Source organism: Gymnodraco acuticeps, unplaced genomic scaffold (assembly GCF_902827175.1).
Source record: "Gymnodraco acuticeps unplaced genomic scaffold, fGymAcu1.1, whole genome shotgun sequence".
Taxonomy (NCBI): domain Eukaryota; kingdom Metazoa; phylum Chordata; class Actinopteri; order Perciformes; family Bathydraconidae; genus Gymnodraco; species Gymnodraco acuticeps.
The window spans coordinates 367,833-395,779 of NW_022991739.1; the positions used below are offsets into that span (position 1 = coordinate 367,833).

The 27,947-nt window shown below is 41.4% G+C and overlaps 2 protein-coding genes across 2 annotated transcripts; both read right to left on the minus strand.

Annotated features, from left to right (window-relative positions):
* Positions 1-1,223: 1,223 nt before the first annotated feature.
* hadhb (hydroxyacyl-CoA dehydrogenase trifunctional multienzyme complex subunit beta) lies at positions 1,224-12,286 on the minus strand. Its single transcript, XM_034199105.1, has 16 exons — positions 12,196-12,286; positions 10,768-10,840; positions 10,473-10,514; positions 10,260-10,356; positions 10,118-10,162; positions 9,739-9,838; positions 9,466-9,553; positions 9,119-9,306; positions 8,494-8,674; positions 7,999-8,120; positions 7,497-7,576; positions 7,359-7,406; positions 3,223-3,310; positions 2,904-2,978; positions 2,283-2,447; positions 1,224-1,641 (listed from the first exon to the last, which is right to left on the minus strand). Exons 2-16 carry the CDS (start codon positions 10,832-10,834, stop codon positions 1,606-1,608), a joined length of 1,422 nt encoding a protein of 473 aa, XP_034054996.1. The 5' UTR covers positions 10,835-10,840; positions 12,196-12,286; the 3' UTR covers positions 1,224-1,605.
* A 1,606-nt stretch (positions 12,287-13,892) lies between these two features.
* gareml (GRB2 associated, regulator of MAPK1-like) lies at positions 13,893-27,927 on the minus strand. Its single transcript, XM_034199110.1, has 8 exons — positions 27,632-27,927; positions 24,078-24,218; positions 19,664-19,794; positions 19,415-19,580; positions 18,317-19,161; positions 16,955-17,124; positions 15,308-15,900; positions 13,893-15,257 (listed from the first exon to the last, which is right to left on the minus strand). Exons 1-7 carry the CDS (start codon positions 27,741-27,743, stop codon positions 15,315-15,317), a joined length of 2,151 nt encoding a protein of 716 aa, XP_034055001.1. The 5' UTR covers positions 27,744-27,927; the 3' UTR covers positions 13,893-15,257; positions 15,308-15,314.
* Positions 27,928-27,947: the final 20 nt, after the last annotated feature.

Consider the following 27,947-nt stretch of genomic DNA (forward strand, 5'->3'; position numbering starts at 1 on the left):
TTAAATCTTTAAATACATTTTAAATGGAAGTGTCTGACTGAAGTTATGTTAACAAGCCCCTCCAACCTGTGTGTGTATGTGAGTGTGTGTGAGATGAATGGAGCAGCATCCCTGCTGAGCGCTGAAGGGATCGTACACACCAAAGCAGAAAAGAGGCAATGTGTTGATATAAATTTACCTATCTGCCTTCAATTACACAAACACTTAAGCAGGTGTAAAAGTTGGCTTTTTGCACACTATGAACACCACATTTTAGGAAAACAACGTCGCACCGTGAACTTTAAAGTACCCCGGCAGCCATATTCCTAATTGTTCCATATTCATGTTCATCACCAGGAAGCATCCCTCTTTACCTCCTCATTAACATCAGTCGTCCGTCAGAGGCAGACAGCATTATTCACCATCAATTAGGAACACTCCAAAGCCGTCTGTGCTGCTGACACGTCTTGATACAGGCCGGGATGCAAATGCTAAAATATTTTGGCAATGCAATTTTTTTAAATCTATTAAAAAGAGCAGACTGAACACCCCCTTTCCCCCCAAACCTCATTGTTGTTGTTATCTGCAGCTCAACGCTTCCCATACATTGATCTTCTTCCTTGCAGTAGTTGCAGTCCCTGCTGAATTAAACCTTGTGTTTTGAAGTTGTTGTCCATGCATCAAGGCCTTCAATCGGAACAATGTGTTATAAAATATAATGAAATATACTCTCAGTCAAAGTCACTATGTTTTAGGAACCCAATCTTCAATCTTAGAATAATTTAGTGGAAAGATAACTTCCTAAATGTACACATGACAGCCCTAGTTTAATTATATACTGTGGTAAGGTTCTGCTAAATCCTTTCCATCATGAGAATATTTCAAAAGCAGTTTCTTTATATAAACACAAAATATTCTAATGAAGTTTAAACATTTATGGTTATTCCACATGATAGATTTCCGTATTTGTACTTTTGTCTCCTTTTTAATGCTTCGTAATGGGTGGGTCTCATTTGGGAAAAAGGGCTGTTTAAGGAATTGCATCAAAACATAAAAGTTGTTGGGTAAAATGTCCAAGTCTGATCAAACTAGAGCGACGAAGCAGATGCTTATTTAACTGAAATGTTGTAGTTTTTTTAGTCAAAGGTATTAATCGTTATCTAAATTGTAAACTATGAGCTTTGGAAAGCCGTCAAGAACGCCTTTTTCAGGCTAGTGAGAAATAAGAACAATAGGCCAAGAAATGAGTTTCAGAGTGGTCGTCACAACACCCTTTATTTCCAACAGTTTGTAAGAAAATCATATGACAGCTTATATAAACATTAGGGTCACTGTACCTCTGAGTGCTTTTATTTGTTCTATGTTACAATCGACTCAGTGACACCGCTGACATGATGCATCTCCAAGTCCATGAACTCATAAGCAACATTCCTCGATAACATTCTGCTATAATTTAACGGCCTCTAGGCAAAATTGAATTTACACAATATTCTTAAAACGCACTCACATACTGTATCCGACTCCTCAAGGCAAAGCGGTGCATAGTATGTACACTCTGTTGTGTGTGTGAGTGTGTCTATCTTGTTGAACCTGTAGATCGGGTCACAGATGGTGTTTTAAGTGCTTTTATTGGGGGTAGGCCTCGATCACCATGGCATGACCCTGGAAAACAAAAGAATACAAGTTTGTCAGAAATAGAATAAAATAATTACATCAGAGTTGCTCATTTAAAATGTGTAATCTGGAAGAAATCTATCTTCTAATTACAATGGCATCAGTGCACTAACTATTGCACTGCAACAGTACTTCAGGTACATTTGCCCTATTCATCTTGCACTTTTACAGATATCCAGCTGTACATGTTGTTTATACATTCATCCTACTTGTGCGCACTATAACTCAACCTAAACTCTGTACATACAGCATGTACTTAGTTACATGTATTACCTGTGTATACTATAACGTTTAAGCATCATTAATGCTGTAGTACTTACTGCACTTTCTGCAATTGATATGGTATATTAGTATATATACTAACATGCAGTCCTGGTTATATTTTAAACTGCATTTTATTGGCTTGTACCTGTACTCTGACAATGAGAATAACATTCAGTCTAATCTAATTTAAACATGATATCATACAACTAAATACTACATTATACCTAACATATTCTAGCATGCGATAGTGAAGTCCGCATTTTAAAAGTTTAAGATCTGAAGCAATGATTTCTAACTATTTAACACTTTAAATTGTGAGAACTGAATGAGTCAGTTGTGTCTTGTGTGATTCTGTTGTTCATTACCTGTCCTCCAGCAGCACAAGCTGCCACCAGGCCGTACTGCCCGCCCTCCCTCTGCAGCCGGTGGGCCACGGTGGTGACCAGCCGGCAGCCGGTGGCTCCGAACGGATGGCCCAGAGACAGAGAGCCCCCCCACAGGTTGAACTTCTCCATGGGAGGAGCTCCCACCTACACACACACACAAAATACATTTAGTCAGGACTAAAGTATGTCTTTCTTTAACATTTGAATCAAAAACATAATGAGTGCAAAGGTTACACTTTTTGTTAACAATTGAAAACGGAATAATAGGATTTCCATACCGACCACTTCTACATTAATCAGTTGACGACCGACCGGCATTATTGACAATATTTTGTTGGCTTTAGATGCCTAATATGAATCTGTACTTTTATCATAGTTATACATATAAAACATCCAATTTCTAATGGATACGTCATTAGCAAACCCAGGTCTACATATTTCTTTAGTATATTATTTACCGTTTTTGAGTACATCCATATTAAAATATGATTAGCACCAATACCAAATACTGATAATATTCTTATAATAACCTATTTGTCAAAAGTTAATCAGTTCACAAATATCATTTACATGTGACATATGATCAGCATCTATCTTTACCTTTGATTTCCTGCCCAAGTACGTCTGGCCGAACCAATCTGAGTCCATCGCCTTCAGATTTGCCATAATCTGGCCCTGAAAAAAAGAAAGAGATATAAATCCACAGGGTCACCGACGATACCAGACAGAAAACACATTGAAATGCATGATATGAAAAAGACCAGGCCAATCTTACTCCCACATTCTGATTGATTCTCATCAATAACAGAAGCCATAAATGGATAAGAAATGCACATCTGTTACTTTTATTAGAGATTGACAGGACATTTCCCTCCACAAGCTAATGCAGTTTTCCCACTTAAAAGTAGTAATAACTTACTGCGAATGCCTCGTGGAACTCAAACACGTCGATGTCACTCATGCTCAGACCGGCGCGCTCCAGGACCTTTGGTGTACCGTACGTTGGCCTGGAAGAGACAAAAAGCAAACCGAGTTGAAAAGAGAGAAATACCTCAAAATGTTTTTATTTATGTAAATTAGATTTAAAGTTAGGGTAGGTAAGAATGGAGAAACCAGCTCGAGTGCGCTAGAATTTGAAAATACGCAGACGAAAACAATCTGCCCCTTCCTTCAGACTTCCTCACAGAGCCCCTCCTCCAACACACACGAGATACATTTGTGCACGAGATTGAAGGCTGGGCCGGCTCAGATGGTTGGTCGTGCTTTTTACAGCGCCACGGCTTCCACAGATGAATTTTTTTTTAATGTATTTTTTGTCTAGACCAGGGCTTCTCAAACTCCGGACCAAGGTCCGGATCCGGACCACACTGTAAATCAATCCGGACCGAACCCTGTGTCCCATTATAAAAAAAATAATAATAATAATACAAAAAAAAATAATTAAAAAAAAATAAAATCTGATTCTGATGTAAATTAAAGTGGACCTATTATGCTATATTGTAGGGCCATACCTATACAAATATAGGTCTGTGAAGTTTTTTTGCTTAAAATACCAAACAGTTCACCCATTCTAGCCATGCCTCATACTGCTCTTTTGCAGCCCTGTTAGAGAAACGCAGATTTTGGGTCCTTAGCTTGAAAAAAAAAGAGGAGGCGGAGCTAATGCCTGATCAGAATTCTACCGGAGATAAAGTTAAATTCTGTTGTAATAAAACGCCATCCTGTTCTTATCCACATCAAGAATTATTTCTGAAACAGTATGGATCTCAAATGCTTTTTCTCTTGCGGGTTTACCACAAGGTGAGTTCCTTTTTTGATTTCCTGCTTTTTAAACACATGTGCTCTCCAGTACAGGTTAGCTCTGAGTGTTAGCGAGGCTTGCTAATGTAAACAAAGACGAGATTACGTCCAAAACACGTTCAAAACGCGTCAGGCATTGTTTCTGATAGCAACTTTCTGTGGGTCCGCTGCCGATTTGACGTCAGATTGGCAGCAAATCTGTATCCGCTCGTTGTACCCCTGTTTTTAAAAGATTTGGGTACGGAGGAAAAGAGAGAGGGTTGTATTTTCTGACGCTGCGTGAGTTCCCCGACGCACCGGGGACACATATTTATGTATAAAAGACATCACAAAGTGCATTTTGCATGATAGGTCCCCTTTAATGTATATTGTCTTGTGCCTGACGCGTTCTGAGAATGAACGTGCATATATTTACTTGTGTGCGCGAGCGTGACATGCATTTAAGTTAACCACAAGTTTACCTTGACTTTCTAATGCTTCTAATGCCATTTTTGCCGAGGTTCAAGGCATTGGCTACAGACAAACAGTGCCATTTCTCCCACTAGTTCAAGCCATACTGTACAGTGTTTCCCACAGGGGGGTGCGCGAAAAAAAAAAAAAAAAAAAAAGTTTTAACAACATTATTTATTGACTTTTCATTCCGGTATAATCATTTTGCGCAAAGATGGCACTGTTTGTCAGAGCACTTCATCCTTCTGGGATTTCATGAAGAACAGCTCCAATGCCTGTGTGTATGGGAACGCCTCTGGTGCTGGTCCATTAACTGCCAGTGTTTCCCACAGATCTGAAATATACTTTGGGGGGTGGTGGTAGCGGAGGGGGGGGGGGGGGTGTTGAGGTGACGTGCAACAACATTAACATTAACCTTTCTGTTGGTCGCTTGTTAGCAGACCCTTCACGCGATGGCAGAGCGAACAGGTACAGGCAGGGCCCATAATGATAGCCCTATAGTTTAAATCTACTACCCACACATGAACATATGGAAATGGGTTACTATTTTTAAAAATAAATGTATTTATTAATGTATTTAGGAACCTATCCATGTGATTTTTAGTGGGGGTCGACCTCAAATCCTCTAGGGGGGGTCCAGGGGCATGCCCCCCCGGTAAGATTTAATTTTTTATTTTGGAGTTAAATGCATCAATCTGGTGCATTTTGAGGGGAAAATAAAGAGACTAGATCTATGGAAACACCTATATTTAACAGAACTGTATACATTTCAATAATCATAAAATCATGGCCATAACCAATAACCTACCATTTCCAATATGAAAAAAACACTGAAACTTGTTTATTAATTTATTTTTGGTTCATTTATAGTTGTGAGTGTGTCTGTGCTCCTGAATCAGCCTCTCCTGTCTCCCTCCTCTCCCCCCCTCCTCTTTGAGGCAGCAGCAAAGACTAGTTTTCTCTCAACAAGTTTTAAAAGTGTATCTTACCTTTTTTCACCTAGTTAACTTTTTATTTATTTATTCATGCATATTTTACTAATCACATTACATTTCATTTAGCTGACGCTTTTATCCAAAGCGACTTATAATGACCGATTACAGGGACATTCTCCCTGGAGTAACTAAGGGCTAAGTGCCTTACTCAAGGGCACACTAGTGGTGGTGTTACAGGCGGGATTTGAACTCACAGCCTTCCGATCTTCAGCCCACCTCACTATCCATAGACCAATCACTACCCTCTCAAATGGAAATATGTGTTTACATAAATGGTGACCACACCATTTGAGACCCACTGAGAACTTAGACTAAGTTAACTATCTAAACACTCAGAGTGCTTTACTTCACCTGAGCTGAGGTTATCCCGAGCTTGAATGACACACAGAGACCAATCAAGGGCTTTGATTTATGATCTGTATGACAGTGGCCATGTCGGCAGGTCACATCATGTGGACAGCCAGTCCCCCTGTGTGAGGCAGGCCACTTAACAGGCCAGAAGGAGGCGAGATCAGAGCAAGGGAGCGAGGGATCATTGTCTACAAGTTAATCGATCGCAGATGGTGTCATGGTCACGGACGTATGAAAAAAAAAAAAGAAAGAAAAAAAAAAAAAAACCTAAATGGGTCGCGAAATATACTTGGGCGGCCGTTAATATACCTGGGCGGCCCGCCCAAGTATATTCTATGTGTGGGAAACCCTGCTGTATGTATGTATGTATGTATTGAATGTCTGTGTGTATACAGGGGCGCCGTTTACCGACAGGCAAGTGCTTGGACCAGAAGGGGGGGGGACTTTACTGGCGTTGATCCGGACCATTGACCTTGTATAAAATTCACAAGTGGACCTTTAACAAAAAAGTTTGAGTACCCCTGGTCTAGCCCCTCCAGAAAAACGCGATTCTGCGATCGCAGAATTTACCGCATAATCAGCAAAATGGCGCAGATTTTTAAAAGGCCGCATATTTATCTAAAGGCCGCATAATCCCCGCATTTTTCCACACAAAGTTGAGGGAAAAAAAAGTTAACTCGTCTTGACGTGATGATGATGATGACGCAACGTCATCAGCTCGCGCATCACAGAAGGTAAACAACACCGTAGAGTGAACGTGTGGAGCTCACACGAGAGAGAAAACACCAAGATGAAAAAATCTAATCCATCTCATTTACCGACCAACATTTCTGCTAAAGACCGGGCAAAGCAGTACCCCGATGTCATGCACGAAAGTGGGGGGAAACTATTCTGCACCCCGTGCAACTGTGTTGGAGCATAAGAGAACATCGACGGTGACGACCCACTTTGATTTATTCAAAGATTCGAAAATGCTTTCTGCTGCTGCGGACAAGAAAGCCAAACAACTCACGTTCACCGAGGCATCGACCTCCAAACCCCTTTCGAGGGCTACAAGAAACGAGGTGAGAAGCCTACAAGATTGAAGCTGGTCAGATAACGAACGAGTAAATGAAAACAGAATGAGGCGGAGAAGTGTGTGTGTGTGTGTGTGTGTGTGTGTGTGTGTGTGTGTGTGTGAGATCACATAAAACCCCGCATGTTTAATCGCATAATCAAGGATTTTTGCCCGCGTTTTTCTGAAGGGTCTATTTGTCCAAGCATTTAATGTATTCATTGCTATCTGGATGTTAAGAGCATTCCATGGAATATAACAAAAAGTGTTTCTGAAGTGAATGACCTACCCCACCTTTAAACACATACACAAGGTCAGCTTCACACATCACAAATAGTTTAAGAATCCATTGTTAATTATTAAACAAATAATGTTTTCATGTTTTTCAAACTAAGTTGAACTCACCCCAAAAGCAGCTGATCTTTGGGGTCCTGGGACACGTAGACAAAGTCTCTGCAACGATGCAAATGTAATGTGATCAGCACATATTAAAGAGTTTCATTGGGGAAATGAAGGTTACAAAAATGGAGAGCGTGCAGATACCTGAGGTAGGCTTTAGGCTTGTAGCCCATAGCCAGCGCTTTCTCTTCGGACATGACGAGCACAGCAGAGGCACCGTCAGTCTGAGACACAAGCACACAAGCGCTTTGTTTAATGTCAGGGCCGTTTGTGAGCACAAAATAGTTGAAACAGAATCGGGGGAGATTAAAAAAAGTGTTGTCACTTGTTTCATTCATCAAACCAACACGCAGTTCAAATTAATGTGTTTGCAGTGGTATGTTTGTTTTGTACAACGAGACAAATAAATCAAATCTAGAAGGTCATTGGGAGTGCTGTAAGGCCTGAGTGTGTGAGTGTGTGTGTGTGTGTGTGTGTGTGTGTGTGTGGGGGGATCTCCTAATTTAGCCTCTAGATAGCTGAGACGTCGGGGTGTGTCAATCTCAGCGCCCCGCTTTTTTCCCCACTTAACTTTTTAACCGAGTTTCCTCCTTTTTGCAATCCTCCATGTGTGTGTGTGTGTGTGTGTGTGTGTGTGTGTGTGTACCAGGAAGGAGGAGTTAGCAGCAGTGACTGTGCCGTGAGGTTTGATGAAGGCGGCCTTCAGTTTTCCCATTTGCTCCATGGAGGAAACACGGATGCCGTTATCCTTGGAAACAATATCACGACCTGGTAAAGACAAGACAGTAAAATAAATATTCTGTAAATACAAATTTAATAAGATTCAAGTCTTTGGATTACGACTGAATGTCTACAACAATAAATTAATTCTCCAAATAGTTGCATTTTCTGTCAATGGATTCATTGTTTTAGCTCTAAACACAACCATTAACAATATCAATAAATGCTTCACATAAGCACTTCTGAATGAAATCAATAAAAAGCAAGCAGGTAAATACAACGGACAAATTAAATATACAAATTAAAACAATATAACCATTTGTACACGATGACCCAAACAAAGAAACCATTACAGCCTATTCAACCATCCTTCAATGTGTAATGTCATTTATCTCAGTTTAAAGAGTGAAGCGGGGTTTACCAGGCACTTTGAAGGAGATGACATCCTCCAGCAGCCCTGCGTCCTGGGCCTGTTTGGCCAGAGTGTGTGAGCGCACAGAGAACTCGTCCTGCTCCAGTCTGGTGACCCCGAAGGCAGCAGCCAGACGGTCAGCGCTGTGGCCCATCGTCTCAGCGGTGGAGAACTCCGCCACAGCAGGAAGCTACACGCAGAATAAAACGTTTTAGGAGGAAATACTATATGCTTTATTTTACCAGGTAAAAGTCTCATTGAGATTCAAATCTGTTTTTCAAGAGCCACAACAAATGAACACAAAACAATACAGGCAGACGAATACAGCTGTAAAACACAAATGATGGGATATACGAGCAATCACATCGACCAATGGATTCTTGTTCTCTGTCCTTTAAGATGGACTTGAACTCCCCCATAGTGATCTGAGAGTTTCAGCTCCTTCTGTACGTTATTCCAAGCATAAGGGGCAGCATATTTAAAAGCTTTTTGACCCAGTTCTGCTCTCACTTTAGGAACCAGCATCTGAATAAAATCTTGGGAACGCAGGCCATATAGACAGGAGAAGAAATGTGATTACCGATGTTGTAATCAAATGTAACAAACATAGATTTGTAGTATGTATAAAACACACCTCAGGGGACAAGTGTGCCATCCGGATGCTGCCAATCAGACCGAGCCTCTGGCCGAGGGTCTTTGCTTTGCTGAGGGACAGCATGGTCTTCCTCATCTTACGGCTGTGACGAATGGGAACGTCGGACATGAACTCCACCCCTCCCGCCACGACAGAGTCACACTGTCCTGCAGCGATCATACCAACAGCTGGAGAGAAGGAGGGAGACAAACAAAGGTCAGACAAAGTATGTCGTCGTGTCCTCAATTGGCTTATAAAATATATAATATCATTGTTGTGTGCAGCTACAATGTAGTCTTCTCTGAGAATCTCTTGTGACTTATGTGAGATTTCTTTCCCCGACATACCTGAGGTCATAGCCACGTTGGAAGAGATGCAGGCCATGGTGACGGTGTGAGCTGGGATCCTGTCAGAGAAGCCTGCGCCGAGTGCTGCCTGAAATCAAGGTAAACAAAGAAAAAGATGCATGAAAGGACAGTATGTCATGATAACACCTTTAATCAATTGTAGGTCTTAGCAATTATCTTAAAGAGAGTAAATGAAACGTATGAAAGGCACCCGAAGCGCCAGATAATATAGCCATTTTGTGAGAGCAAATATCTGTGTGTGTGTGTCATTACCTCTCTTGCTATATTGCTGGTTTTGACCTCCTGAATGACTGTTCCATATATGATGTAGTCTACAGCATCTTTGGGTAAACCTGTCTTGTGCAGCAGACCCCTGAGGAAACCCAAACATCACATTTTAAACCACACTTTCTTTTTTAAGATTGAAAAAAACTGGGAAACAAGACAGAATAGATATTGAAAAAAAAATACATCCTGACCTAGCTGAAAAACTCATCAACATTAATCCAACCCCCCTTAGATTTCTGCTCCACTTTCCTCTATGTCTCCCCTGAACAGACGCATTAGTATGCTTTAACGACTACATTTTAAATCTGATAGTGTCATGAAACCATTCACAAATAAAAATAAATATACGTAGGATAACACTTACTGCAGAGCTGCTCTGGCCAAGTCATGGGGCATGAGGTCAGCATATCTGTAACACAGACAAAAGGTTTTTCTTCCTCCCAAAGTCATGGTAATCAGAGGCTCCAGCCACTGAAGTAGGCAATAGGGAAAAAGCAGAGACTTACGTGGTTCCAGACAACAGGAAAGGGGTTCGGACTCCTTCCACCAGAACTATGTTCTTCACACCGGGCCGGGCCAGGGTCTTTTTACTCTTTGTCTGAACTGAACATTAAGAAAGCAACATGTAGTTAGACTCTGATAGCTCATATTGGAAACACCAGACTATAATCTGGATTGTTATGTGATTGCAAATCATATCACTTCGATTGTTGACCTACCCTGTGCCTGCAGAGGGGACGTCGTGCTGAGAGAGCGTGCCGCTGAGGAACACAGAAAAAACATTATCAACGACAATCGAATCATTAAATGTTTTTTTATTTAGCCTTTATTTATACAGGTGTAAAATCTCATAGACACAAGGTCTCATTTTCAAGAGAGACCTGTCAGTGGTAACACTACCACACAACATATTTATTTAATATATTTTCAATTACACAAAATGTTAGTTCGCACAGCATAAGGAATATATGTATCTGTTATTCTGTAAAACAAATAAAATGATAGTAGACTTACTCAACCGCACCGCCCAGGAAGGACTGACAGAGCCGCTCCGCATTGTGCTCAGCAACATGGCGGCCATTATGTTCTGCAGAGAGAGAAACTGTAATTGTTACTGCAAAGTTATTACCAGGGTTCTGATTTAAAAATAAATAAAATCATGGTCCTGTATAAAATTAATAACATTTGAAATAAATGTAAATACTTTGTTTTACTCGTTTTGTTTTTCTCAAATAAAATAAAAGTCAAATTTCCACTTCAATTGGAAAGCAGACTTCCAGCTAATGCAATAAACACAGTATGAGAACAGCATAGTAAAGTTCAACAGTACCTCAAAATACATATCCAAAATAATCATAAAGTGGAATCGAAACATCTCCAAGACATTTTCAACAAAAAGTGACGTAACCACGCTGCAAAGCCTCTCAGGTAATACTCAGATCGACTGTAGGCAAAAGGTCGTTTAAGCCCCTGTGACTTGTGTCTGTATTTACCAGACATAATAAACAGTCATACTTTAGGGTAAGATGTGTTTTATTTTGCAGTTTAACGAGGGCAAGTATATACATATTCAGAGGGGGAATGTGACTGGGTATATTTACTCAAGTACTATACTTAAGTAACATTTTGAGGCACATGTACTTCACTTGAGTATCTTCATGTTATGCTACTTTAAACTTTAACTCTACTACATTTTGGATGCAATGTTTTACTTTTTACAAATTGAGTTACTGGATTTATAATACAGAATATAAATCAACCAATAAAGTAGTATATAGTTTAAACTACCCAGCAGTATAAAAAGTAATTTAAATAATCCCAACCTTTACCAAGTGCAACATTAATTATTATTATAATACAAAACTGTAATATTTTGTAATCTGATATATGCCAATACTTGAGTACACTTGTGAATGCAGTACTTTTACTTGTAACAGAGTATTTTTGTAGTATAACTAATTTAACTTGATTAAAATATCTGAATACTTCCTTCACCTCTGTGTGTATTATATATGTATAAGATATGCCTTATACAATCTTTTATTATGTGGGACAATGTGACATATAATTGACGGTCACAAAGCCCCACCCCCTACAGTCTCTGACCCTTCACCTAGATTCCTCTCCTGGAGAATGTCAGACACAGAAATACAGGATCATGGGACTAAAACAAGGTCATATCCGTCTACAGATCAGTGTCCTTTATTGTGCTCTAACGTTACATTGACACCAATAAAGAAGACACATGTTTGAAACCACAAACACAGCAAAACAAAGCCAAATGCGAGCTAGTGAAGCTACGTAGCTACATGTTAGCTAAAGTTTCCATTCAGTGTTTAACTGGTCCACTATGCTTTGTGAAAAAGAACACATTTACAGAGTTTGTACAATGTCTGGTCGCCTTCTAGTTTTACTATTATTGATAGTTAATTTGTGGCTTACCTGTATTTGTGTTAAGTCTCCGTCGTCACCTCTTCCCTGTCAAACGATCGGCTCCACAAGACTAGTAGCAGCACGAACTACGCATTCAAGGACCCACACATATATTAGATGACCAGGATAATGCCTGAAAGAAAACCACGGTCAAGTAATTATTGGGTACATATTTGCTTTTGTGTAGGAGTTTGTTTTAACTAAACACTGTAATATCGACATCTTTTAATATTTTATTTGATGATGAAAATATGTATGTTAGAAAAAGAACATCTTATGCAACGGCAGTATTTAGGCGTATATTGTTATCCGTTATCCCCAACGGTCAGAATATTAACTGCGCCGAGGACAGGTGTTGAGCACCTTGTTGAAGAGTTTCAGGTGAAGATGGCAATTGTTTGTGCAAAAGTTTTGCGGCTAGACGATCTCTTATCGTCAGATATGTAATACATAATTAATATTTCAACATCTGTTTCATTGAATAAAATGTTAATGGTGTTTTGATATAGTAGGCCTGCTTGATGTTAGCGACTGGCATCAGTATTTTTTTTTAAACTGAGTAAAACTCATTTGTGCAATTATACTGAGAATGGTCAAATATTTGATATTTTGTACGCCTACTGAACTGGTTAAAACTGTACTTAATTGCACTAAAAAGCCCTAATTGTTGTAATGCTTTAAAAATAAATAAAGAGTAGTTAATATCTTCATCATCACTGGTACCCGTCAGAGTCACCTTACTGTGAAGACCAGCTAATAACAGTTTTTTTTAAGGTTTTAGTATTGTTTTTCTATTTTTAAAACAGATTTGACAGAATTGCATTTTAAAACCTTAGGTTAGTGTGTGTGTGTGTGTGTGTGTGTGTGTGTGTGTGTGTGTGTGTGTGTGTGTGTGTGTGTGTGTGTGTGTGTGTGTGTGTGTGTGTGTGTGTGTGTGTGTGTGTGTGTTTGTTTATGAAGGAGAGTATGAGACAATACATAGGCTACATGATGTCAGAGAGATTGTGTTTTGTGACAGTCTTGACTACCTGTCTCTCACTGAGATGTGACATGAGGATAAATCAGATGGGTGCATGTGTTTGTGTGTATGCAGGTGCCAGGTGAACACACTGTCATGGCAGGTGCAGTCTGATGGAGATGTGGTCGAACAGTGCTGTCTTCATCTCAATCAATCCTGGCTGCATCATCCCCATTGCAGATATTACGTAAGCTTACTAGGGCTTTAACAGGGTTTCCTAATTCTTGCATGTGTGATCTCTCCTACATTAAAATGATAATTTATTTTGACCCTTCAAACTTGTACGACAGCAAGCGCTCTGGAGCTTGTAAAAGCAACACATTATTCAGTTAGTTCAACAACCTCACTTTGGGGAATACCAGCTCAAAATACTGCAACCCACATGATGCAGGGACATGATGCTGACTAGCAGGAACATCAGGGCAGATCAAACCACAAAGATGGTTCGAGTGCACCAGCTTGTGCACTAGAACAGCTTGTGGTTATTCTTCAGCATGTGACATTTCTTCACTGCTGAAGTGAGTGAAGCCTGGTTTAGTAATTCATCAGTTTATAATTGTTACATTTCTGATGGAGACTTGGACCTTTCACCCTGAAATGTCATGTAGTAAGTGTACATATAGCTATGAGAACATACAAGTGTAATTTCATTTATTAATATGCATGGCTAAATCAAGGATATCTGAGGTATATTTTGAGAACTCTATTTCCGACACAAATGTTTATTATAGCATGGCAACACGTGTGTTTCCTACTACAGAAAGAAGGACATCTCTTGTTTCCCTTAATGGTATTGTTAATACATTTATCAAAGCACATAATGGCCTTAAGAAATTGTTCAGTAAATCATTGATCAGTAACAGAAACTCAACAAATACTTTATTGGGTGCTTCTGACTTTGAGATTTCTCTTTACTTTCTCATTCCTTTTCAATAATCTTCTAACAACAAGCTTCAAATCTCCTAATACTTTTAAAATCTTTTTGCCAATTTCAGGTCACTGGAGCTCAGTGCACAAATGGGAAACAAATGAAAACAAATGAAGAAGGCTGTGCTTGAGACTCAGGTAGGGAACAGGTTCAGTGTTTGAGCGCAGCAGAGAAAAGGTTAGCCATGCCAGAGGATATTGCTCAGTGACCTTCCTGGTGTCAGAAGCTCATGTGCAATGCATCCTGGTACATCAGGGCAATGATGGAACAGTTTTGAGTAGGGCTGCTCAATCGTATTTTAATCGCAATTACGATTTAGGCTTGCAACGATTACGAAAACAACGTAATCGAAATAAAACGATTATTTTCTTTATTTTTTTGTATTATTAGTATTTTTTATTTGTTTTCAGTTGAATTATACTTAAAGTTCAGGGTAATGAACTTTTAAAAACATAATGTTCACTTTTTTTTTTGCACTAAATGGATGTTTTCAAAGTAAATGGATAATCGTTTTTAATAATCGTGATATCAATTATTGACCCAAATAATCGAGATTATGATTTTTGCCATAATCGAGCAGCCCTAGTTTTGAGAAAAGGAGCAATCAGCTTTCTCTGTCAATACACTGAAAAATGTACCATCCCTCCTATTGAACATCCACATTAAAGGCACGGAATTTTAACTTCAATGCACCTTTTTTATAATGAGAAAAACTCAAATGAAACTCCTCCAGTTTATATGGAGAATGAAGGAATTGAATGGAGCTGCGGCATGGAGGCCCCACACAAATCCATATACTGCTCAAACATTTAGCTGTCTCAAAGTATAACAATGTTTCGTGACTATGTTCCCTAAAGACAAATTGAAACAGGGCACTTTAATCATATAGCTCCCATTTGTAGCTATTTGTTAGTAAACTAGTCCCAGTCTGTGATTCAGACAGGAATTTGCAGTCAGACCCGAGTGTCAGTTCGACAGTTTGACCACAGGGTGGCGTGATTTCCTTCAGCAAAGTCTCAGCTTCAGTCAGTGGGGCTCAGCAACCACTTGGTCACAGTGAAAGGCACATTCAGGATGGCTCAGTAGCCAACAGGCACATTATCAGGATTGTGTGTGTGTGTGTGTGTGTGTGTGTGTGTGTGTGTGTGTGTGTGTGTGTGTGTGTGTGTGTGTGTACGCGTGTTAGATCTTGGGCCTCCAGCCCTGTATGAACTGTGTGATCTTGGTGACATGCAGTCGGCTCAGGTGGAAGTCATGTGACAGGATGTCCTCGGTCAGCTGCACCAGGAGGCTGCCGTCGATTCGCTCTCTCTGGAACACGCCCACCGCTGCCTCTGATAGGCCGATGAACCGCAGGCAGGCCGACACCTCCTCCAATGAGAGCACAGACAGGTCAGCAGGAGGTCGCCAGGTGGGGTCAGGGTTCAAGCTTTCGGTGACCCCTGTGGACATCCCGCCTCCCTCTGCACCTCTGGAGGAATCTGTGGTGGGAGTGGGCTCAGGGGAGGGGCAGGGGGATTGGCGGTTGAAGGGGTTTAATGCCCCAAAAGGAGCAAACCGACTCTGTGGAGGCCTGAGTCGAGGTCCGGAGGAGGAGAAGGAGTCCACCCACGGCTCTGCCCAGGTGGCCTGTGCTGGCTGAGGAGTGGCGGAGGTGGGGTCTGCAGTGCTGGCAGAGACTGGCTCAGGATTGGCGGGGTTAGGGGCCGGGCAATCCCCCCAGGAGCACGGGTAACAGTAGAGGGAGGCATCTGGAGAGGGCGAGCAGCTGGAGCAGAGCAGGAGAAAGTGAGGTTAGGTTCTAATATCGAAACACCAATACAAAGGGGAAATCATATAAATATATTGGGCTATAGTTTAGTTATATTCCCATATCCACATGTTATTGCCCCGTAAGCATTTATTTTGTCATTTGTAGGTCAAAAGTAATCAATACCTGTAGTTTAAATACGGGGCTTAACTTGGTGGTTATATGTATATAATATATGTTTCGCTTTGAACCCTTTTAAAGGTAGGGTAGTTAAGAATGGAGAAACCAGCTCGAGTGCGCTAGAATTTGAAACTATGCAGCCGAAAAAAATCTGCGCCTTCCTTCAGACTTCCTCACAAAGCCCCTCCTCCAACACACACGAATGCGCATATGACCAATGAGGGCACAAGAGTGCTTTTTACAGCGCCACGGCTTCCACAGATGACATTTTTTAATGTATTTATTGTCAAAGCATTTAATGTATTCATTGCTATCGGGATGTTAAGAGCATTCCATGGAATATAACAAAAAGTGTTTCTGAAGTGAATGACCTACCCCACCTTTAAGCATAGTTGATATAAATACCACCAATACCCTTAAGTGGCTGCTCTGGAGCTTTTGATAGAATAACACTCCCGACCAAACATCTATCCGTAGGCATGCTGGTTGCATTGTTGATATTGTAGGCCACACATTTAGAGAAGATAAAAGCTTTGAATAAAAAATGACCTCTGGTCCATCTTGAGTCAGGGAAGTTATAAATTGGCACCCCTTAATCTGTGGATTATTCTTTTCATACTTGCGAGAGGGTGCTATATGTAGCTATACATTGATATAGTTTAAGTCATTGTGTTAGCATTAGATCCAATGGGAGCTGAAATCTAACGACACTGGTCCTATTTCATTATTTTCCCCAAAGGAAGTGAATATTTTCCCTCTTAACTTTCTGCTACTGCTTCAAAGGAGATTTGGTGGCATCCTTTGATTAGGAAACACTGATTTCTTTAGCTCAATTCACATCAACCGCCACTGCTGATTTGTTGCATTCAAAAACATAGCACTCCCACTGTACCTGTCCTGAAGTCCAGAGGAGTAGAAGGAGAGGTTGGGCCTCGGGGAGGTGGAGGCTTTGGGGAACCGAGGGGGAACAGGAGGACTGGGGACTGGACTGGAGATGGAGCCTCCTTTAGAGCAGCGGGGGGGAATGGGAGGGGCGATCAAGTAGCGACACTCCTCTCTTACCTACACACACACACACACACACACACACACACACACACACACACACACACACACACACACACACACACACACACACACACACACACACACACACACACACACAGAGAATGAGAATCACCACAGCAGAAAAGTTAACTCCCAAAACTTGACTACTCAGGAGGTTTTATGGGATTGTGTGTGTGTGTGTGTGTGTGTGTGTGTGTGTGTGTGTGTGTGTGTGTGTGTGTGTGTGTGTGTGTGTGTGTGTGTGTGTGTGTGTGTGTGTGTGTGTGTGTGTGTGTGTGTGTGTGTGTGTGTGTGTGTGTGTGTGTGCTGGCTATTCTCTGTGTTCTGCTTGGTAAATGTCAAACTTGGTGACCTTTCCACCTCAAACAAACCCCCCCGCCTCACACACACACTGTGTCTTGGCAGGCTACATATCAGGGAATGAAGAACACTGTGTGGCAGGGTATAATCCAGATGCACAGCAGACTTCAACACCCACACTCTCTCAGTGTACCGCTGCTAGCTGCCACCAGAAAATAGTTAATTAAGCAAAACAAAGTGTGATTATTCTCCCCCTACAAACAAGTTAACATTAGCCTTGAAGAACCACTTAAAAAATCCAAGGGAGAATAGCACAGCTACAAAAACCTTGTTCTAAGCTCAGTTTTTCTTCTGAATAAACCTAATTCATACTAAAACAATTACTGACACTATAAGACAAAGCAAATACCATCCACCCTGTTTTACTGATAATGGATTTCAGGGAAGTGGAGAGCTGATGCAGAGTAAACACAATCTTGTTTTCTATACTAATCACATAAATTGCTAGACTGCTGCTTTATAGGCATCTTTCATTGTGAAATCAATAATAATGTAGTCGTTATTAAGACCAAAGGCTCCATCAGTATTGCACTGTAACACAGGACTAAGCTGCCTCTGTGCTACTGAACAACATATCCTATTCCAGTTTACAGCACACGTGTACCAGCATAATTGGTAATATATATTTATGTGTATTTATGTACTGTGAGTGTATGGCAGGCTTTCCAGGAAATCCGTCTGTGTGTGAATGTGGCCAGTGAGGTTTAAAAGCTGTTGTGTATGAATAATTCAAAACACGCATCCGGACTTTTAACAACCGGATGCTGCTGTGGATAGATATGAAGGATTAGAGACAGAAGGACAGGAGGCGAAGACGTGAACTCACAGCATCAGATTTTGGAGGTACAGGCGGCGGGGTAGACACTCTGGTCACCACGGTACCAAGAGACCCGTCCAATGAGGACGTGGAATGAAAGGAGATGAGGTTCGGCTCCTTTCCCAAGCCCTCTGCATTTTGATTGGTCCAAAGTTCCTCGTAAGGGATTTCCTCACTGGTCCTCATTTCAGCATCAGTCCACTCCGGAGTCACATACTCCCGCTCCTCACCTGGCCCCTCCCCCAGCCGCTCTCCAAGAGAGTCCCTGCAGCGCTGTGATAGGCCGTCCCCACCCCCATACCCGCACATGGAGAGGTGCTGCAGTGCCGGTGCCAAGGAGTCCTGACCCGACACACACATGCGAGAGCGCCGCGGGCTCACACACTCCTCTGTCATACACTCCAGCTCTGGCCTGGTTTCTCTCACAGCTCGAGAGTAGGCATCTGGGTCGAAGGCGTGTCTCAACAGGAGGCTCTCCAGCGCCGCTGTGTGACCCGAGGCCTCGGCCACGTTGAACCGGGGCATGCAGCGTAGTAGCAGGAAGTGGGAGGGGGAGACTTCCTGTCGGCGGAGCACCATGCAGAGCACCACCGTCTTGCTCACGATGTTGAGCAGCTTGTAGCGGTGGCCCTCTCGGACTGCGTGCCGGTCGTAGGGGTTCCTCGGGGGTCGTGAAGGCACCGACACATTGACGGGGAGGCGAACCCTCTCGATGATGCTGCGTACCGTGTGCTCCCCTCCCAGCATGCCTTGCTCCAGAGGGGAGCGTGTGCAAAAGCGTCCACGGCAACCAAAGGGTAGGCTTACGCTCTGATTGGTGCGATGGTTCATACAGACAAGGCAGGGAGTTTTACCTGAAGAGGCAGAGACAGAGAGGATTAGCCAAAGAGTCAAAGAGATTGTAAAGGTCAGATTGTTCCACATGAGCGGAGACAACTTGTGGCTGCCCTCTGAGAAAGCATCGCATCCAGTGTCTTTATTTCCCCAATTTCTTCAAAAAGACCTGTATACATATAGACTTTATTATTATCAATTTCCAAGGATGAATGCACACCTAATTCCAAGCACTCCATAAAACATATAGCTCAAAAGCTTCGTCTTACGTACTTCTAGGAGTCTTTCCGAGGCGTCTCAAGAGCGCGGTTAGTCCCGTCTTTTCCTTAGAGGGCGTGGCACAGAGAAGCTCCGCCTTCCCCATGAGTGACAGCTCATCTCCAGCCTGCAGAGTGAAGCTGTAGGCCTCACTGTCCTCACTGAACTCCCCTGAAACCACCTGCAGCATATACATGTATGAGCGTGTGGACATGACATTGAATGACAGAAACTTGAATTAGGATATTCTCATGTTTCTCAAACCTTGACACTGAACGTGATTGTCTCCATGACAAAGACCCGGTCAGGGAAGACTCCAGCTACTTCCTCCACACTGGAAAAATACTGGATTGGATCCCTGACGTCTCGGTCTTCATCCAACAACTTGAATTTCCCTACAGAGTACGGAAGAAAGATAAGGATGAAGGAGGTAGATACAAATATGGACAGGGGAAGAGGAAGTAAGTTCGAAAAGGAAGTGAGGGAAGGATAAGACAGAGGGAGCCCAGGGTAAGGAGAAAGACGGAAGAAGAGGAAGGGGACAAGGAAAGAGGAGAGAAGGAGGAAGGAAAGCAGAGGTTGTTTTTGTCCTGTCTTTATTTGATCTTTTACAGTCCTACTTCAAACACGTACTTCCGCAGTAGACACTGTTTGGACGAGGAGAATACAAAAACACCTCTGTGACCTCTGACCTGGCACCAGCTCTTTGCCAATCGAAGGCCGACGGGGTTGGCATGGAAACCAATAAAGGACCCCCATTCTCACGCAGAGCAGAGACACATCACCATGGAGACACTCACACATACACTCGCACACTTTCACCCTTTCTTCCTCTTGCTCATCCCCTCCTCCGTCTGTAAATCCTTTACACTCATGCACTCCAGTAACTGTGTTTGTGTTCTTGGAACCACTTTTTGGGGCTTGTGCAACTTTTTAAGGTTGTAAAGAAGCATTTTAGGATGCGTCCAAATCAGCCTTTGTAAAATCCAACTATCCTTTCCTCTTATTTAGCCGTTTCTGGGATTGCTTTTAACTAATTCAACCCTTGAAGGATCTTCCTTTTTTCTCCTTGGCTCTCAGATTGTGTGTGGGTGAGGGAAAGAGACATGAGATTTTTTTGTCTGGGAGGCAGAGCTGAATACCAAAATCCCCCATCCTCCACGCCAGCACCTCCCTCCTTTTCTCTCCCCCTCTTTCTCCTCCACCCCCCACCTTCAAATTCAACAGAGCCCCCAGGATAAGGAGCTTCCACCCACCGAACAATACCAGCAAGTGCTACTTTTCAACAAAACCCACCACCAACATTCCCAGAAGGACTGAGGAGGAAATTAAACAGAATTGCCACTTTACCAAACAAAACTACAGACATTTGTATAAGTAAGAGGATTATTGAGCTAGAACTGAGATGTAACAACATATACACATACTATTACTCTGAGAAAAATGTAGTTTTTATCTAATTGTGATTTTTCTGACAGATATTGCGATTCGATTTGCGATATTTGTTTTTAAGTGACCCAAGAAAGTTTATTGTAAAATGCGGCCATATCTCCGGCTAGGAAGGTCGCGTCTCTAGCGCCCCCGCAGCCCGAGCTACAAGTGAAAGAACTAAACTTACATGAAACTTCCGTTGGGTTGCTTTAAAGTCAAGCTTCAGTTTAAGATTCACCCTGTAATAGAAACATGTGATGGAGCATCACTAACCTGACTCAGATGGTTTGTTTCACCAAACCATCTAAAGCTCCATAGGAAGCCATTTGGAAAGGGCAGGCACTTTCAAAAATACTTGGCAGGTGATTGGATCAATCTGTCTATCACCTTCTATCATGGGCCACTTCTGATTGGTTAACAATGGCTGGTACATGTGGAGCACAGCACTTCTGATTGGTGTGGAAGACTGACACACAAGAAGAACAAAAAAAAATGTTAAAAAAAAATATATATTAAAAAAAATTGCAGACTTTGAGATTTGATAATTGCATCATTTCAAATTTCGATTTAAAATCGATTAATCGTTCAGCCCTAGTTCCAAGAAGAACAACTGAATCACAGAGGCTGTTAACTCCCACACATCAGGCTTTGGTCACCAGCTTCACATTACAGGGGTGGCAGTGGCGCCACTGGCTTCCCTGAAACCCATTCATTCAGCTTTTCTGTCCTCTACCCTTCAGTCTTCATTGACTGCCTCACTGATGGACAGAGAGGATACAGACAGAGAGGATGAGAAGGAGGGAGCATCCTGTTGTCTATCCCCAGGGAGGAACCTATATTGCTCTCCTCCTAAGCTTATTTAGACTTCCTGCATGAAGTCATCCCACAGACATTAGCTCATCACCGGCTTCTGATTCAACAACAACTCACCTGTTATTTAAAGAGACAGAGAGGTAGTCCTAAAGTATGCATACATTTCAACTTTGTTGTCTGGCTTTTCTCGAGTGTATGGTTAAAATTGTCCACAACTGAAAATAATGTTTGTCTGATATAATACAATATACTTTTAATAAAATAATACTTTTCAAATAAAGAATACCAAAGCCATTTGCAATTTCTTGCTAGTACCTACTTGATACAGTGAAGCCCATATTCAAACAGCGCAACCATTTTAGTTCCTTGTACACTTTTCAAGGCAAAATCTACAACAAAAATGGACACACAAAAAGCATGGACCTGCTGCTTTGAATTTTTTAAAGCTGGGCAGACACGTCAGAAATCCATCTGATCGTCCGACAGCCAGATGATGGTTAAGACAAATAATCTTGACCCCCTCAAATTAAATGTCAAAACAGACCAGGTCGGAGGAATTTAGACCAATTATACCACCAACTCTGCACATGAATCCAATTCTCCTCGCGTTGGGAATTTTAACTCGGCTAGCCACAAGTTTCTGGGGCGAGGGTACGGCCAATTGCTATGCTTTGACCACCATTATTTAACCTAGACGGCTCCTATTAATAACAACTGTCACAATTATATATGTTGGACTAACCTGTCTGCTCCTAACTGCTAATACTGCCAATATTATGCTGAAATGTCTAAAATGACAATGATCTCACCAAAACCCCTACCACTCTTGTTTTTTTGTTTTTTTCATTCTTCCGAAAAGGAGCCTGAGAGGCGGCAGCAGTGTGAGGTGACATCAGCACTCCATCAGTGGAGGAAACAATGAATAAGAGGCATTAGGATCCAGTTACACAGCGAATAATTGACCGGTCGTACAGTCCCATCAATGGGATGGAGCTCCGGTGAGGTCATCCTGGAGGATTCATTCAGCAGGAAGATGACAGACCAATGGACAGGAGGACTCACAAGGTCACATCTACTGTCTACAGCTGTGAGTATGTGTCCGTGCATTAATCAGTATCCTTAAATGTGACCATATACGGCACATGTTGGAAAAGATTATCTAATCCAATATGTACTATATCCGGTAGTGCTTTCGCCCACATGTTTGCACCTAGCTGTTTAGGCGTTAATATATTGTATTAACCCCTAAAATAAGAGTTTTCCTGTTTTGTCTTGTTAAGTGACTTTGCAGTTGTTAAACTCGTCGTACTCCACACTTTGACAGTATCATTCTGTATTGATAAGTTCCATGTCTTCTTCCATCCCAAACATAATGTATATAACATATTGTTGAATATGTGGGTGCTTGTTGGGTATAGGGCCAGATTTTTCTGCCAATTCATACATTTAACTGGGACTCGTTTTCTTGATTCTGGGAATATTTTGCCTCTGTGTCATGTCCTACTTTAAACATCTAATCTTTTTAGTTTGATCTGCCAAGTTCATGATGGATTACCATTAATCAACAAATGGAAGACCTTTCCCCTTGTATCGTCTCCATGTGTTCATTCAAGACATATTCTCATGAGTTCACGTGGGAATACATGACTAAACTTGAACTGACTGTATTTAATTCATTTATCTTTAGAGCAAGCCTTCAGACATGACTTGCCACTATCAGTTTATCATTGCTATCTTACTGTCTTTAGTATCTTAAGTTTAGTTTTTTTTGTCCCAACAAAAATAGAGCAAGTGGAAAAGGTTAAACTCGGCCAACATTTGTCCCCCCAGAGTGATTTAGTGAGAAATTGTTTTTCTTTTAGGGTGAGAACAAACCTTTGACTGAGTAGGACATTTTTGGGCATGCTTCTTTACATATGCAGAGTATATGTGTGTGTGTGTGTGTGTGTGTGTGTGTGTGTGTGTGTGTGTGTGTGTGTGTGTGTGTGTGTGTGTGTGTGTGTGTGTGTGTGTGTGTGTGTGTGTGGTCTAGCATTACTATACTTGTGGGGACCTAAATCTGTTTACATAGTCACGTGTGGGGACTGGCTTCCCTTATGGGGACAAATTGGAGGTCCCCATGAGGGGGATCATTAATTTTAGGGTGAAGACTTGGTTAGGTTTAGGATTAGGGTTAGGGTTAGGGTAAGGTTAAGGGTAAGGGTAAGGGTTAGGCATGTGTTGGTTATGGTTAAGGTTAGGATAAGTCTCCAGGAAATGCATGTAAGTCAATGTAATGTCCCCTGAAGTGATGTATACATGGTGTGTGTGTGTGTGTGTGTGTGTGTGTGTGTGTGTGTGTGTGTGTGTGTGTGTGTGTGTGTGTGTGTGTGTGTGGGGGTGTGTGTGTGTGTGTGTGTGTGTGTGTGTGTGTGTTGTGTTTGTGTGCACTCACCCTGGTACTGCAGAGGGATGTCTATCTTAGGTCCGATAACGTAGTGTCCCTCCTCTAGGCTGTGGGCAGTCACTGTGGTCCACTGACGACAGGAGTGTAACAGAACCACATCCTCCTCCGACAAGCCCTCCACACATTCACCTGGAACACACACACACATAACACACACACACACAAATGAATTAGGATTAACAAACCGTCTGCCGGCCTGAGAAAACATAATGAAACAACAGGTTTACATTTTTAAGATCACACTATATAGCTCAGTAAATGAAAAGCACTTATTGTAAGTCGCTTTGGATAAAAGCGCCTGCAATGTAATGTAAAACACTCCCCACAGACAAGCACACATACATGCATTTAGGATTCAGTGTCCATAATTACCACTATAAAGGATGGTTCACCACCCCTAACCTACTGATCAGGATGGCGCTATGTTACTGGCAACACATTATTACACAGCCCCCATACACACATACACACACACACACACACACACACACACACACACACACACACACACACACACACACACACACACACACACACACACACACACACACACACACACACACACACACACACACAGCTCTAGAGCCATCATGTAGCACAACAGCATTGATTTCTGCTGATGGCACAGTGGTACATTCACACACTACCCTTTACACATAGATTACATTGATGCACAGGTATTGTTCTTCTTACTGATGGATAGCTTGTGGTTTGAAAACAAACACCGGACAGATGAGATGCCATGTCAAAATGTTTTGCTGCATGTTAAATTATTTTTAGGCCCAAATCACAAAGACATATTTTCCAATGTTATGCCTTGTGGTAACTGAGCCACTCAAATAAACTTGTATTTCTCATCGATAAAACTTCAGCTACCAGACCAGAGCAATGGATGTGACTTTTTTCCGTTCAAAGCAAGAATTGTAAACAACAGTATTGCCATTTTCCATAAACAATATGGTTGCTCTGGATGACTCACAAACATTGCTGTTTATATGAGTTACTGCAAGATCCCACTATCATTAGGGTGCTGGATGTAAAAAGTCATGAGTTTCAGTGAAAAGAAGCCATTGCAAAAAAAACAAAGTCTTACATTTTTTGAAAGTTGCAATGGAAAAAGAGTAAAAGAGACCTTTTTATTTATCATTGGATTTTATTTCAAACCAATAATACAAAATACTGACAACTGTCAACAGTAAGGTGAGGAACCAACAACTAAACAGCCAAACCGGTAGCAAGAAGACACAATAAAAATATAAAAGTAGTCCACCTTTTATCAGCAACATATGGTTCTTAAACTATCAAGTATCACACATGAGAATAATCCGTAAACAGATTGGCGCTTTACTCCATAGTTTAGTTTCAAATGTAAATGTTGCAGCAACAGTTCATCATTGCAGCGGATGGATGCCAACTTTACATATTTATATATTTTAACTGATGATTTTAATGTAGTGAAGCAAAAAGTCAGTACTCTTTCTGAAATGTAGGTCTGAGTAAAGGTATAAAATAATTAAAAAAGTAGAGTAAGACGATTTTTACAGCACAAGTAAATGTACACCTTACTTTCCACTGGTTACTACCACAGCTAATTCTACTTAATTGACGTGAGAACATGTTTAAATGTGATTTGGGTTAACTGAAACGTAATGTTTTGACATGTTTGAGAATTGCCTTTATGTAACAATGTTCTTTAATGGATTTGTAGGGTAAGTATTTGATTTCATAGCATTGAATTGTAGCCCCCTTCACACTGAATTACACCCCCACACTTAGGCTACCATTGAACCACATTCTCTCCATGCAGAAAAACATTGTTGTTGTTTGCATGAAATACTGACATCATGCCCTTTTGTTAATAACTAACCAACTGGGTTGACTGGTTTTGCAAACAAGCAGGCATCTGTGTGAGTTAACTTCAGTGCAGTTAATAAACACCTACGGGTGCTCTCAATGACACGCGCGCCACCAGAAGTAAGGTGCGTAATTTTCGGACACGGCTCGGGTGCGCGCTTCTGCCCACGAAGGAAAGTTGGAGGCTTTCCTCCTCGTCGCTTCTCGTTAGTATTCACCACATTCACCGACAGATTACAGCATTTACATATGAAAAGAATTGAGCAGCACTTGAGCAACACAACAGACACTTTGTGGCTTTCCGGGACTCGCTGGACTGGAACAACTTTGTCCATGACACCCAGCGACCCTTCCCAAAGTAAAGACACCAAGTCTGAGAGAATCATGTTGGCGGAAAAACATGAAACAAATGCATTGAAAACTGATAATAAATGTTTCTGAGTGATTCCCGGGTTGCTGTATGAACTAAATAAATCGCTGTCCGAGAATTAATGCTGCAGCTGCATCAAGGTGGCCAGATTAAAACGAAATAATAACGGAAATACTGGGCACAAGTAGTTTCAAAATAAGAGCATCAATTGTGCCAATATATCTTTTACCCCTCCAAAAAGTATTTTGACTTATTATTTTTCCTTTAATTACATCAATAATGACCAACACATTGCAAAAACTAATGATAGAGCATAACAAATTACAATCAGTCCCTTTTTTGTAATTTGAAAGGCAGTGCTAATTGTATTGAAAGAACTATGAATAATGTATGCACTATAAAGCTATTTTAGTTTAGAGCAAATATGCAACGTTTTGTTTGAACCCATTAGGCAAATTAAGTTATGCTACATTAGCAAAACACTCAGTTGCCAGGAACGTATTATTCATTTTCATTATTTAAGTACATGCATAATACTTATCGACAACTAAACTCTGTAATTTAGTAAAAAAAACAGCATCTTCAAATGTTGGTAAACAATATAATAGTGTTTGTTCCGAACAATATAAACTACAGAAATTCTGAGTGTAAACGTTATAATATATCATTCATTAACATGGGATGATGTCAAATGTGGGTCATAACCTCTAGTTTGTTGACTGTGATCTACCACTGCATTTCAGAAAGATAAGCAGCACTTATTTGTCCATATTTCGTTATGTACACATTTTCTGTTTTAAACTTGTATTACTATTAATCCCAATTAAAATATGCGTGCCTAGATTTTAAAAATATTGTATTTGTTTGCTAGAGAGAATATAACTTATATTGCCAAGATTATGCAAATGTGTCCATAACTTCCATAACACTGATAACATTTCGGTTTTAACTTTAATTATTTAAAAGTGATAGTTAGGCATGTAAAAGGTGTTACTTCTCTTTTAAAACCATCAAGGTTGGGAATTTATTTTGAAGTCTTTTACCGGAAGCGATATATTTTCCTTCCATTCTTGATACGGTTGAGTTTTTTCTGTAAATGGCTTCAGTTGTTCTCACCCTGCGTTTTTATTCACATTAAAAAACCGTGTTAAACACATCCACCTCGATAAAAATATGACATGGATGCATTGGTCATACATATTCCTACTGTCATGATTCCTGTAACAAGGGTGGAACGTTAGAGCCAGTTAATACTTGTCATGCAACAGTGCTAAAAGTTATTTAACGGTGGTTTCCCCCAGTACCGGCATTTTCTTACCGTGTGCCAAGCGCACCAGAGTAGGCAGACGGAACTTGCTGACCACCGCGTCCAAGGGCAGCGCCAACGGGCTCCAAGTGATCTCCGACAGGCTCGCCGACAACTTCTCCATCCTCCCGGGTCATCACGCTACCGGAGATAAGGGTGCTGATAACGGGGAAGATAATAGCGGTGGTGGTGGTGATAACGATGGAGATGGAGAGGGTGGTGGTGGTATGATGGCAAAGAGTTTCGCCATGTTTGAATGTAGGAAAAAAGGGAGCGCAGTCACAGTCGGTGCGCAAAAGGGGTGGGAGGGAGAGTAAGATCTTTCTCT